The sequence below is a fragment of the Talpa europaea genome (genome assembly GCF_964194135.1).
Source record: "Talpa europaea genome assembly, chromosome: 4".
Lineage (NCBI taxonomy): Eukaryota > Metazoa > Chordata > Mammalia > Eulipotyphla > Talpidae > Talpa > Talpa europaea.
Genome location: NC_140070.1, coordinates 18,171,091 through 18,185,283, shown reverse-complemented (window position 1 = coordinate 18,185,283; position 14,193 = coordinate 18,171,091). Strand labels below are relative to the sequence as shown.

The window sequence follows — 14,193 nt, the reverse complement described above, 5'->3', positions numbered from 1 at the left end:
CAGGCTGACTTCAGATCAATAGATGGCCTCTGTGACACCTGTTAATTACAGGGTGTTTTTCCATGTGTGCTGAGGAGATTTTTTTCCCCTAACTTTTTCAAGAAATAATTGACATACATCACTGTATGAGTTTAAGGTGAGGCACTTCTATTTGAATTCAATAATGGTTTCTCAATTTGTCCTCTACTTCTCTGACAAAGAGACACTGACCTCAGTATTCACCTCAAAGAGGAAAAACAGTATATTTATCGGAATCCCTCTTAGTGGAAGGATAAAGATAAATATAATTTGCCCTCAGGTCAGCCTACTACAAACTAGGATATTGTGTGTGTTTGTGTCTACAGAAATACACGCTTAGAAGAATTTTTTAGTAATTTTAAATGTTTTTAACGTTTATCGTTAAGCTCTAAATTTTTTGTCTTAGCATTCAAATTACCCTTTAATTTGGGGACAAAAAGAACACTGCCTTTTATGAAATACACCTACAAGTTTGATTTGGGATTAAAGGCAGCTAATGAGAGAGAGACGTGAATAGGAGGAAACTGACACACATTTACCAACAGTCAAATTCTTTCTCTCCTAAGAAAGCTCATAAGTCTTTCTAAAAGGACAAAAACTAGAAGTAATTCCCAAAGAGAAGGGAGAAAGGAAGAAAAACCTTCCCCTAAAGCCCAGCTACAAGGCTGAGTGAACACTCTTTAAGTTCTGCTTGAACGTCACCTGCTCATGTGAACGCATTCTATTTGTCAACGTCCAATACAATGCCATTGTCTGATCACAAAGCTTGTTGCTAACAAATGCAATAGCAGCTTCTTGCGTAGAGGATTCTGTTTATTTTCGCCTCAGAAAACTAACACCACATTCAGGACTAAATGGCTAACATGCCACTCCTGCAGCCCATGTGTGTGTGGACCGAAACCCCTGGTGAATGTAGTGATGCAGATGAATGCACTTCCTTGTGACCCCAGCACCCATTCCCAAGAAATATTCACGTCGAGAAGAGTCTAGGCAAGTAGATGTCAACAACACAGGGCCCAGCTCTGGCCAGACTCATTAGGCGGCTTTTCCACAGAGCCTCAGTGATGATGCACAGCATGAAACACCAGGTGACTCACACTTGAATATAGATTTTAAAAGAAGGTTCTGACAATAAACAGTGGCAGGTGAAACACTGTGGCAGTGACTCTTTAAATTTTGCCAAGATGAATACCAAGTAGCAATTAATTACCAATGCTTACTGCTTTTTCCCCTAGGTACTCTAGATACTATTGAGGTCAGAGCAAAAGGTAATGGGTTTATTTGCTGAAAAAGACTCTTGGATTAAACCTTAGGAGAACCATAGAGACATTATAGACATATATAGACATATATTGGCCATATAGACATATTTGGCCATAAAGACATTATAGTAGACCTAGGAACATTACAGAACTGCCCTTTGGCTATAAAATCTTCTGTTCATACATGGTATTGTTCTTCCCTAGGTAAGTGAAGTGGAAACATTTTTAAGTATTTTTTAATGAGGCAAAGAAAGGAGAGTAAAGTAAGTTATAATGCAAAGTAACGACTACAGAAAAAGCACAAGCATGACTGGATTAACACAATTATACTTTCAGGTATTAGAAAATGCAAGAGTATTTTTCTTTTCTCATCACACAATATCAAATTTCATGGCATATCCTACTAGCAGGTCAACTGAAGAATTCAACAGATAACACAGAAGAGGGTTTCTTAACCTCAGCACTGATAACATTTTAGGCTGGAGATTCTTTGTTGCGGGGCTGCACTGTGTATTGTAGGGTGGTTAGCAGCATCTCAGGTCTCTACCACCAGAAATCAGCAGCGTCCCTCCCTTCCCCCAGATGTGTCAACAAATGCCTCCAAAGCACTGCCAATGTCTCTGTTCCCACTGAGGATCACTGACAGAGGGGTACAACCTCTATGACAGGAGAGAAGGCTGCACACCTGTGCCTCCCCGAATCCCCAGCATGTGGTCCACTTGTATAGCCCCCAGAATGTTCAGGTTTTCATCTGTCCCCCAGGCAGTGAGGTAAGGAATTAAGAGAGTTCCCCACGAGATGTCAGGCCTCCGTACCTTGGGTCACTCTGCAGTTAGATAACCAAGTGTTCTGTTAGCTTCATGGACTTGTAGCTTCTGTTCCCTCCCCAAGTTGGGGCATTCTTAGCTATTATTTCTTTGAATAAGCTTTTTGTTTTCTTCTCCCTCTAGCCAGCATCTGGCATACCCATGATCCTTGTGTTGTCTTTCCTAATGAAGTGCATGACTCTCGCCGCGTTTCTTCTTTGTTTTATATGTATCTTATTTCTCTCTTCTTCCACCCAGATGACTTCTAGGTGTCTATCTTTGAATTCAGATGCCTTGTGCTATTAGATCTAGCCACACATCCACGCGGACAGAGTAGCATACTTCTGAGTCTTTCTTGTACATTGAGACAGAAGTTTTACTAAACTCCCTTCAGAGGAGAGTTCAAGAAACAGCTATGTGTTTACTTAGGGAAAAGTCAAGATTCAAAATGAGAAATGGTGCTTGACTTCTTAACGTGGAGCTGATAGCAACTCTCGGTAGTGACTAATCATCATAAACTTCTTCAGAATTATCTAAAAATCACCTTGAAAGCTACCCAGGGATAAAAAAAATATTTACCTTACTTTTCAACCTGAGGCTAGTGTGTTCTTTTTTTAAAAGAACAAATGAGATTCTTCCATCAAGCTTTTGAAATTTCAGAGCTTAAAGTGTCACTCCACTTTAGCAGAAAGTACATTTGAGGAGTAAGCAGAAATTATAGCAGGAGTTGCTGGCAAAACCACTTACACTGTAAGGGGGAAACCTAAAGAGAGCTCACAGGCCTACCACATAGCCAGTGGTGCCTCTGAAAGCACGCCTTGTGTATTGGTCCTTCAAACACCTGAAGAGCTTCCCTGGTGGTGCAGGGGGTTAAGACGCAACCTATGAAGGTATTCACAGCCACTGAAGCAGAGTTCAATTCCTGGCCGCCCAGGGAGCAACCCATCTGGCACAGCAGACCTCTTCTGTCTCGCCCTCTGCTCCCCTCAGCAGTGTATTTCAGTCAATCTGCCTGTTCTGCTCCCCACTCTGTCTCTGGTGAATCCTCTCAACCGCCCCACCCCCACGCCCGGCATCTCTGGTCTGTACCCCAGTTCTTGTATGCATAAATAAATCTTTTTAAAAAATAAAATAAAAAATAAACATCTCAGTGTTGAAACTTTCAGGACTTCCTTTGGTAATGGTCTCCAACGTTCTTGCAATACAGTTTTAAAGTAATAATGTCATATCAATTAAGTCTACACATTAAATTACAAGCAGAGCCCTGCTCCCAAATTAGAAGTATGAGTTGAACAATTATGAGATACATCTTGAAACACAGATCTGGCCTCTTTAATTTGCAAGCCTCAAACATGAACCTCATATCATTTACCTGTATAAATGTAAAGTAGTACAGTGGAAAGAGGCTAAGACCAAAAATCCAAAGACTGGGTTAAAGGTGCAGCTCTGTGTGTAACTAACTACACTGTACATTGTCTAACATGAACTTCACCTGTAGAAAATGGAGGTGTTAGACTAAACGATGATTAAACTTGTCTTGGGGGAGAGAGATGGGACACAGAAAGTTATGAGACTAGAGAATACAACAGAAGGGTCCCGAGCCCTTTCTTAGTCCGTCAAGACTGAGAGTGGATGGGGCTGAGGAAGGACCGGGGAGAAAGAACAGCAGCTGCTGGAGGCTGAAGTACTCACAGATGTAGAGCTGGGCAGGGAGAAACCCTGGCAAGTGTCTCTGTAACAATGGCAGGGAACTAGCCTGGGGTGTTTTGTAAGTGTAAGCCATCCTAAGTTAGAAACGGTTTGCACCACATTGCCATGACAGAAAATCAGATCACATCAAAGCACTAAAAGGGACTCTGAGAAGTCCACTAGAGTCTACAGATTAGCTCCCTTCTTTCAGGCGGACACACTGTTAACTCTCAAGCCAGACAAAGAATCTACAAATTATCTTTTTAAAAAAAAACTAATGGAAAACAATTATGGTTCTTTTTAGCAAGCAGCTCTGCGTATGTGTATATATTCAGTGTATTCTCAAGTTCTTCAACAGTTCTACTAAATGGATTCAATTCTAAAAGTAATTACCATATCCCAAAGAAAACAAAATGCACAATTTTACCAAATCTTATCAATCTACACTGTGAAAGTACCACTCCCAGGTGTGCACTCTTTATAGATAGCAGGTTCTATCAGACAAATCAACATCAAGAACTTTATTGTAGTCAGCTAAATGTACTTTACTCTTGAAACACCTTAGTCATTGTTAAAATAACATTTCAGGAGTCAGAATAGCAGAAAAGCAAGCTTTAAATGGAGCTGAAATACTGGGTTTATTCTCCTCAAACTATACAGAAATGTTAGCTTATGTCCCATTACTACTAGAATTCCTGTACTTGGGAAGTGTCTTCACTGTTCGAGTAGCTATAACAAAATACCAAAGACTGAGTAGCCATAAACAACAGACACTTATTTCTCACAATTCTGGAGCCTGGCAACCCAAGTGCAGGTTGCCAGCCTCATGAGGCTCTGGTGAAGGCTTCTCACTGAATCCTCCCATGGCAGAGGAGTCTAGGGATCATTTTACAAGTCACTGCACCCATTCATGAGGGGTCCACCCGTATGAATTAAACACCTCCAAAGGCCTCACCTTCTAATATCATCTCGTTTACGTGTTAGGATTTCAATAAATGAATTGCGGGGGGGGGGGTGTGAGGGTGTATACAAACAGTCACACGTCAGCACTTTCAAAGTCACTTAGAAACAAGGACATATGTCACTGCATATTAAGAGAAAAAGTAAGGAAAATGGGGAATATAAATTTATCATTTTTGTTAAAAAATATTTGCACTTTAAATTATAACAACTGTATTATTTAAAATGTAAACCATCTACATGTAAACTTCAATAGTGAGACAGCAGACGATCTTCTGAATAAGGGGAAGTCACTTCTGAATGCTGATACATTGTTCTCCTCTAATAATGCAGGAATAGCATCACAGCCCTGCAAAAATACTTGCCTTAGAGGCAGCAGGAAAACACAACAGTAACACTGTATTATCTCTATACCCAGAACTGTGAAACATTTCTCTTAGGAGTTAATCTCTCCATGGTGTAAGTCCCAGCTTGGAAATGCTAATGGGACACTTTTCTATTCTCTATCATCCCAAATCCAGAATGCCCAACCAGTGATCACTTGCATCCCAAGTCAGAGTTCCCTATACCTTCCCTGATTGCAATGTCATCTACATTGAATGTCATCTCCAGCACTCAACCTATAGACTGAAAATCACTTCTTCCCATCTTTCAAGCAGGCGTTACATACATGAGAAGCAGAGGCCTAGACTTTAAGGAAGAGATTCTCTGCCTCAAAAATCAAACCCAGCCACACTATTCATGGATCCCTCACAAATTCACTTCTTTTTGTTTCTTTACTTGTATAATATAAATACTAATCAATGCTTCTCACCATTTTGAAGACATGGAGGGTTTTGGGAGGAGGAGGTGGTGTGAAATGGGTGAAAGGGATTAAAAATAAAAACTTCCTGTTACAAAATAGATAAGTCCAGGAGATGTGATGTACAGCACGGCAACTATAATCAATAAGAGGGTATTGCAAATTTGAAAGCTGCTTGGAAAAAATGGTAGACCGATTAGACAACCATTTCACAATGGATACAAACATTGAATCATTATGTTATGCACCTAAAACTGAAATAATGTATTTAAATTACACTGCAATAAAAAACAAGTTTCAATATAAAAATATTAATGAATAGTAAAATTAATTTTAATACAATAAAATCATAAAGTCATGTTTGGTTTTATTTTTTTTTTAATTAATTTTTTTTAAGAGGCATGTTTATTTATTTATTTATTTGTTTGTTTGTTTTGTTTTTATACATGCACTGGGTACAGTCAGAAGCGCGGGAGGGTGAGAGAATTCACCAGAGCCAGAGCGGGGAGCAGAGCAGGCAGAAGGACTGAAGTACACTGCTGAGGGGAGCAGCGGGCAGCAGGAGAGGTCTGCGCGCCATGTGGGACCCTCCTCTGGTGGCCGGGGAGCAGCCGGGGATCGAACCGGCGCCGCAGAGGCCGTGGGCAGCTTCAAAACCCAGCGCTCAACCGCTGCGCCACCGGGGAGGCCCCATGTTTGGTTTTAAATCAGGATCAAAGCACTATATATCCAATGATTTTAATCTTCTAAAAATTATGACTACAGATGCATAAAGTTTGTGATAGAAATACAAAGTTTTTTTGTTAAGATGAAACAATATGGACATTTTTAATGCTGTTATACGATTCTTATAAGGAATTTGAAATATAAAAAATAAATTTGAAGTATTTAAATGTAAACTAGAAAATGTTCATATATGCCAAAGCTCTGAAGGAAAGAGAAGGCTGGGGCTAGTTGCAGAGCCTTTAAAATAGTAACTGAAGAAAATAAGTTGTTCTTACCCTTGTGCCTCTTCAGTTGGGGAAAGCTGCTAATTGTAGTTGCCTGGATTATTTCCACTACAATTTGATACCTAATTTTAAAAAAGAGAGAATAAGAAAAGATTGAATAGGAAGAAAATACTATTTTAAGAGACACATTTTGATAGCATTGGCACTAAATAAATGCAACAGAGGAACTGTGAATCCTGCCCGAGTGTCATTAAAAATGGTAACACATCTGAGCAGAAGATAAACTCGTGGCTTTACCTACAATAAAGACATACCACTTTTTTCTCTTCAACATCATGAGAACAGGATCATGCTTTATATTCTTCCAAAGGACCTAGCTCCACACTACACATGGGGTAGGCATTCAGTAAATATTGAGTGTGCAGACCGAATGTTTGTATCCTGCTCCCCATTCCCCCCGCCAAAAAAAATCAAAAAACAAAAAACACCTCATGTGTTAAAGACTAATCCCCAGTGTGAATGTCCTGGGAGGCGGGACCTTTGGGAGATAAGATTCTGAGGGCAGTGTCCTCATAAATAAGGTGAGTGTCCTCAAAAAAAGAGATTCTAGGTGCTTTGGTGGTTGGGAGAGGTGTGGTAACCATACCTGAAGGGAGAAATCCTGTTGTCAAAAAATTAACAAGGATATAATATAATGGTACTTCATTTAAAATAATGATAGGGGCTTCTCTGGTGGGACACAGCGATATCAAGCTATCACCAGTCACTGCAGCACAAGTTCCATCCCCAGCTGGCCAGCAGCTAACCCACATGGCACAGCAGACCTCTCCTGTCTCGCCTGCTGCTCCCCTCAACAGTGTATTTCAGTGGATCTGCCTATTCTGCTCCCCACTCTGTCTCTGGTGAATCCTCTCATCCACTGCACCTCCGGCCTATACCCTGTTCTTGTATGCATAAATCAATAAATCTTTTAAAAAATAAAATAATAATAGTAATATTGATAATAATAATAATGCGGGTATATAACAGAAAAAGAAAGATACTCTGGAGAGTTCATATGCTCTCTTTCCACTGTGCAAAGTGATGGGAGAAGAAATCCATCCATCTCTGGACGCCTGCTCTGCCAACCAGCCTCCAAAAGTATGAGAAACAAATGTTTGTTATTTAAGTCAACCATTCTATGGTATTTTTGTTAAAGCAGTCCAAACTAAGACAATGATCTAAATTAATGAGTTAACATCTGTAACACTTAACAGGTACAAATAATATTCTGAACAGTCTGCTCTTTTTTACATTCTTAGTGATCCATGCTCTGGAACAAATGAGTCATCTAACTAAAAAAACAATCCAAAAGATCAATGAAACCAAGAGCTGGTTCTTTGAAAAAAATCAATAAAATAGACAAACCCTTAGCCAGGCTCACAAAGGAAAAAAGGGAGAAAGCACAAATAAACAGGATCATCAATGAAAGAGGAGAAATCACAACGGACACAGCAGAAATCAAAAGAATAATCAATAACTACTATGAACAGTTATATGGAAACAAGTTTAACAATCTACAGGAGATGGACAAATTCCTACAACTCTACAATCACCCAAAGCTAGATAAAGAAGAAATAGAACACCTAAACAGACCAATTACAAGCAGCGAAATTGAAATGGTAATCAAAAACCTCCCCAAAAACAAAAGCCCAGGACCTGATGGATTTACAAATGAATTCTACCAAACATTCAGAGACGAATTAGTGCCTATCCTTCACAAACTCTTCCAAAAAATTGAGAAGGAAGGGACAATACCAAACACGTTCTATGAAGCCAACATTACACTAATACCAAAACCGAACAAGGACAACACAAAAAAGGAAAACTACAGGCCAATCTCCCTAATGAACACTGATGCAAAATTCCTCAATAAAATTTTAGCTATCAGAATCCAACAATGTATCCATAAGATAATTCACCACGACCAAGTAGGATTCATTCCAGGGACACAAGGATGGTTTAACATCCGAAAATCAATCAACGTTATCCAACACATCAACAAAAAGAAATATAAAAACCATATGATAATATCAATAGATGCTGAGAAAGCTTTCGACAAAGTGCAACACCCATTCATGATAAAAGCCCTTGAAATTCTTGGGATACAAGGAACATACCTCAACATCATAAAGGCCATCTATGACAAGCCAACAGCCAGTATCATTCTCAATGGTGAAAAGCTGAAAGCAATTCCATTAAGATCTGGAACAAGACAAGGATGTCCACTCTCACCACTGCTTTTCAATATAATACTGGAAGTCCTAGCCAGGGCAATAAGACAAGAGAAAGACATCCAAGGAATCCAAATAGGAAAAGAAGAAGTCAAACTATCACTATTTGCAGATGATATGATAATATACATAGAGGACCCCAAAAACTCCACAGAAAAACTAATTCAACTCATCAATCAGTTCAGTAAAGTGGCAGGATACAAAATCAACACGCAAAAGTCAGTAGCCTTCCTATACACAAACAATAAATCTGAAGAAGAAGAAATCAAAAAAACATCCCTTTTTTTATTGAAACAAAAAAAATCAAATATTTGGTAATAAATCTAACAAAAGAGGTAAAGGACCTATACAAAGAAAACTATAAAACACTGTTAAAAGAAATAGAAGAAGACACAAAGAAATGGAAAGACATCCCCTGCTCATGGATTGGAAGAATAAACATTATTAAAATGGCCATCCTTCCAAAAGCAATATACAGATTCAATGCTATTCCAATCAAAATTTCAATGTCATTCTTCAAAGAAATAGAACAATTATTGATGAAATTCATATGGAATCACAAAAAACCCCGAATAGCCAAAGCTCTCCTGAAAAAAAAAAAGAAGGGAATGGAGGCATCACACTCCCAGACTTCAAACTATACTACAAAGCCATAATCATCAAAACTGCATGGTATTGGAACAAGAACAGACATACAGACCAATGGAATCGAATAGAAAATCCAGAAATAAACCCACAGATTTATGGTCAACTAATCTTTGACAAAGGAGCAAAGACTATGCATTGGAGCAAAGAAAGTTTGTTCAATAAATGGTGCTGGGAAAACTGGGTTGCTACATGCAAAAGAATGAAGCTTGACCACTACCTCACACCATACACAAAAATCAACTCAAAATGGATTAAAGAACTAGACATAAGACCTGAAACCATAAAATATATAGAAGGAAACACAGGCGAAACACTACGTGATTTGCACATCAAAGACATCTTTACAGACACATCACCCAAAGCAGTGATAGTAAAGGCAAAGATAAACAGCTGGGACTACATCAAATTAAAGAGCTTCTGCACAGCAAAAGAGACATTAACAAAAACAAAGAGAAACCCCACCAACTGGGAGAACATTTTTGCACCCAACACTAATGATAAAGGACTGATCACAAAAATCTGCAAAGAGCTGATGAGACTCAGCAACAACAAAGAAAATAATCCAGTCAAAAAATGGGCAGAAGAGCTAAAAAGAAACTTCTCTGAAGAGGAAATGCAAATGGCCAACAGGCATATGAAAAAATGTTCAACATCACTTGTCATCAGGGAAATGCAAATCAAAACTACCATGAGATACCATCTTACACCAGTGAGAATGGCACATATTAAAAAAACTAGCAACAACAAATGTTGGCGAGGGTGTGGAGAAAAACAACTCTTCTGCACTGTTGGTGGGAGTGCAAACTGGTCCAACCACTGTGGAGAGCTGTGTGGAGATTTCTGGACCTACTAAACATAGAGATTCCATATGATCCAGCAATTCCACTCCTAGGTATTTACCCAAAGGACACAGAAACATCAACTCCAAAGAACACCTGCACCCCTATGTTTATAGCAGCACTGTTTACAATAGCTAAGCTTTGGAAACAACCCAAATGCCCAAAAATAGATGACAGGATCAAGAAGATGTGGTACATATATACCATGGAATATTACTCAGCATTCAAAAACGATAAACACATGCAATTTGCAGCAACATGGATGGCGCTGGAAGGGATCATGCTCAGCGAAATAAGCCAAAAAGAAAAAGAAAAATACCGGATGGTCTCACCCATAGCAGGAATCTAGAAAACTTAAATAAGGGACCAGGAAAATGAATAACTATAAGAAAGTGAAAATCAAAATCAACAAAAAAACTATGAACCAGAGACACTTTTAGGGGGGCGGGGGCGGGAGGGGAGGGATTGGGGTCAGAATGGGGGGGCTGCAATTGTATGGGGAATATAAAAATAAAATTTATTATTTAAAAAAATATATAATAAAAAAAACAAAAAAAACAAATGAGTCATCTATGGTACTAAAGAAAATACATAATTTTTTTAATAAAACCATGAAATTATAATGTAATACCAGCTAACATTGACAGATTCTTTTCAGTAAGTACCAGGTACCTGTTTAGATACTTTAATTTACATTATTTCATTTAATCCTCATAATAAGTTGCTACGATTAAAAAAACTGGAGATCAGGTAGATTAAGAAGTCTACAAACAAGGTCTCACAGCTTTTAAGTACTCGAGCTCAACTTGTAGCTGAGCTTATAGGGCTGCCTGACTCTAAAGCTCATGTTCTTAACTATATTCTTAACCTTAACATTCAATACAGGTTAATGTTTATCCTTCAAAGCAAGTAAGCATGGCCAATGCCAGACCATCTTTCCAGCCTAAGACCTTCCTCTACATCCCTCTTGGACACCATTTCCTGCCAAACCAGCCTGCAAGACCATGGACAGAGGCCAGCTCTCTCCTGATCCCCAGTCTTTGCTCTCTTTTCCTCTCTTCCACATAATCCTTCCCCACTTATCTGTAGAAACCTAGTCACTCCTAAACACTCATGTTCATGGCCGTTCCTCTCTAAACATTCCTTAGAGTCCTCTCTTCTGCAGGATGAAATATTTGCCCCTCCCCACTTTAGCTCTTTCTACTCCTAGCCTATTTAATATCTTGCTTTATATTTAGGTTTTTATAACCACACGGGTTTCCTAGGATGAATTTCCTAGGGTGGAGCTCAGACGAGATTTAAATGTGGCAGCACTGTGACCGACTCAAAGCAGGGCGGCGTTGGCGGGTGGCAGGTCCCATCTCCTTGAAACTACAATGTAAAGATGGATGTGGGACGTTGAGTGCAGAGGCCCCTTATCTGCAGCTCTGCATCTGAGTGATCAATGAGGCTTTCTTTGTGTCAAGAGTAGGACATGCCGTTCCTAGTGACAGAATTCCAAACAGCAAAGTTCCTGAATGTCTAGAACTTTAGAAGGCAAAGTTTTTCAGTGAGTAAGAAAACAGTTGCTCAAAGAAGGCAATCATTTTTGACATTCTGAGTAGACTTGGAAGAAATATTGTTTCCTATGCTTGTAGCTGGTGTTAGTGTCTGTTATACCAGGCTAATAAATGGCCAGGCAGATTTTACTTACTTAGTCTGAGCCAATTTTACTTTTCCTAAAGTAACATATGTTCATTAAAGGGGAAAATACACAGAACACAACACTCAAAGTTAACCAATACTAACATTTGGTGTATCATTATAATTATTTTTCTATGCAAACGTATTTTTATGTTGTTTTACAGAGTGGATTTATGCTATAAAAGCTTGCTTTTAGGATCTTTTTATCAGCTTATAGTTACTATTTTCCAATATTATTAGTCTGATGCAACACCAATGCTATATGGCAATTCATTGCATGGATGGATCAAAATTGCTTTAACCAAACCTACACTGAGGTTATTTTGATTTTTTTCTCCATTTTAAACAAAACTGAACAAACATTCTTGAAGAAATCTTCCCACACATTCACGGTAATGAAAATAAATTTTTACGAATTTATCTTATCAAAAAAATACACGTTTGTGATCAGTTTTTCAAATATAAAACTGTTACAGAAAGGTGATAATTTATACTCCTACCAGCAAGATATGTGGCTATTTCCTAATACCCTTGCCAAGACTAGGCTTCAAATTTTTAATCTATACCAGTAATATGAACAAAGAAAAAGTATTTCATTTTAGTCTTTATGTCTGAGAACTATGAAGATAACAACAAGGCTCTGAGTTATTTCTTCATGTGGCATGTTTACTGACACTAAAGAGGAAGTATCAGGAAACTGAAGCACCAACAGGGGAAATATTTTCAGCTGGGCCTCAGAGGAATAAGAGGCACTTTTGCTAAAAGGGCTTTGAAACCTCCTGTCATATTTCTAGCATGCAGAAGGCAGCCAATGCACAGGATTCCACCATTGCCGCTGATGGCACACTAGCAAGTGATAATACCGGAACCGAACACTGGAGTGACTTGTCATCCCCAGGCCAACCCAGCCACTCAGGAGCTGAGGAAACCTTCATCCCCACATGCCTACACATTGTATTTGAGTCACAGCACCAGCAAGTTCTGAACCACAGCAGCCTGGCATGAACTTATATCACACACACACACACACACACACACACACACACAATTTGTATTATCTACACAGAAAATAATGTGGGACTACATACACCAAGCATTAACAATTTTGCTCTATTTGCAACAGGTGATTTCTGTTTTCTTAAGCTTGCTTCTATTTTGTAATCATCCTAAAATAACTACATGGTACCATATATTCATTTTCTACTTCCAGAGCCTACAGAAATTGCAAGTTACAGAAGCATCCAAAGCGCTGCCACCTCGGTTAGCCAGTGCCCTTAAGTTAACCTCAAGAAAGTCAAAATTGCTCTGCTACCTGTATCTACTAGGGTTCCTCATATTTTTATGCCTGCTGCTAACACCACTATAGAGTGTTCACTTATGCATGTATGTACATTACCACTGCTATGTGTTTCTTTCTCAATTCATATGAATTTTCACTCCAAATGTTTACTGAGTATCATCTTTCATACCTGGCTTTATATTGAAAATACCCTAACGACTTTCTCATACGTTTTGAGAGCAGTTATTCTGAAATAAGGTGCTAGGGTGATGTTTCATTTCCTCCATTAGTCGTACTCGGCCAGGATCTGAGAATTTGTCACCTTCTCCTGACCTCTGTTACTTTTTCAGCTTACTGAGAGCCTCGCGTGTCCTGAGAATTGTGTTAAGACATTACATTTTTAATCTCATTTACTTATCACATCAATCTCATGAAAGAGTAACTATTTCACAGTTAAAACTGATGCTCAGCGTTTTAGTGATTTGCATGCAGCTTGCAAGCAGCAAAGCTAAAATGCAAACTAGGTCTTTGAACCCTGGGTTCGTCTGAGCCTTGAGTTCATTTTCTGGGCCAGGATCTACCCCAGGTGCTGGAGTAATCACCTCACCTGCTGTTCTCAACTCTCATCTGCCTAGACTGCACTGGAGTCCAGGGCAGGGTCAGCAAACACAGAGCATGTGTGGCCACCACGCCATGCTGCACTGGAACCAGTTTTCTCAATTTGTGCCGGTTCACGGGGCCGGCTGTTATGTTTCAGGAGTTAAAGTCACCAAAATAAAAATGAAATTAGACAACAATTTAATAAATGATATCTTTTTTAAAAGTTACTAGTACTCAAAACTCATTTCCCAATCATCTTATTCCTTTTACTATTATCTATGCTTGAGGTGGTATTTATCACATCAATATGACAGAAATACTATGTACCTCTAAACTCCTAGGCCCATCAAATGTCTTCTCACCTCCGCATCCAGTGATGTGATG

The 14,193-nt window shown here is 39.0% G+C and overlaps 1 protein-coding gene across 5 annotated transcripts in view; it reads right to left on the bottom strand.

The window, feature by feature from the left end:
• The window catches only part of SNX25 (sorting nexin 25), a gene marked incomplete at both ends in the record, with an annotated part of 93,734 nt that overhangs the window by 34,359 nt on the left and 45,182 nt on the right, over positions 1 to 14,193 (bottom strand). For 4 of the 5 annotated variants that reach the window (XM_084231029.1, XM_084231026.1, XM_084231027.1 and 1 more), the window contains one exon: positions 6,539 to 6,609. In XM_084231029.1, coding sequence (XP_084087155.1) covers positions 6,539 to 6,609 — 71 coding nt within the window. Of the gene's footprint in view, positions 1 to 6,538; positions 6,659 to 14,193 lie in introns of all 5 variants that reach the window. The other variant, XM_084231030.1, reaches the window with a different exon arrangement.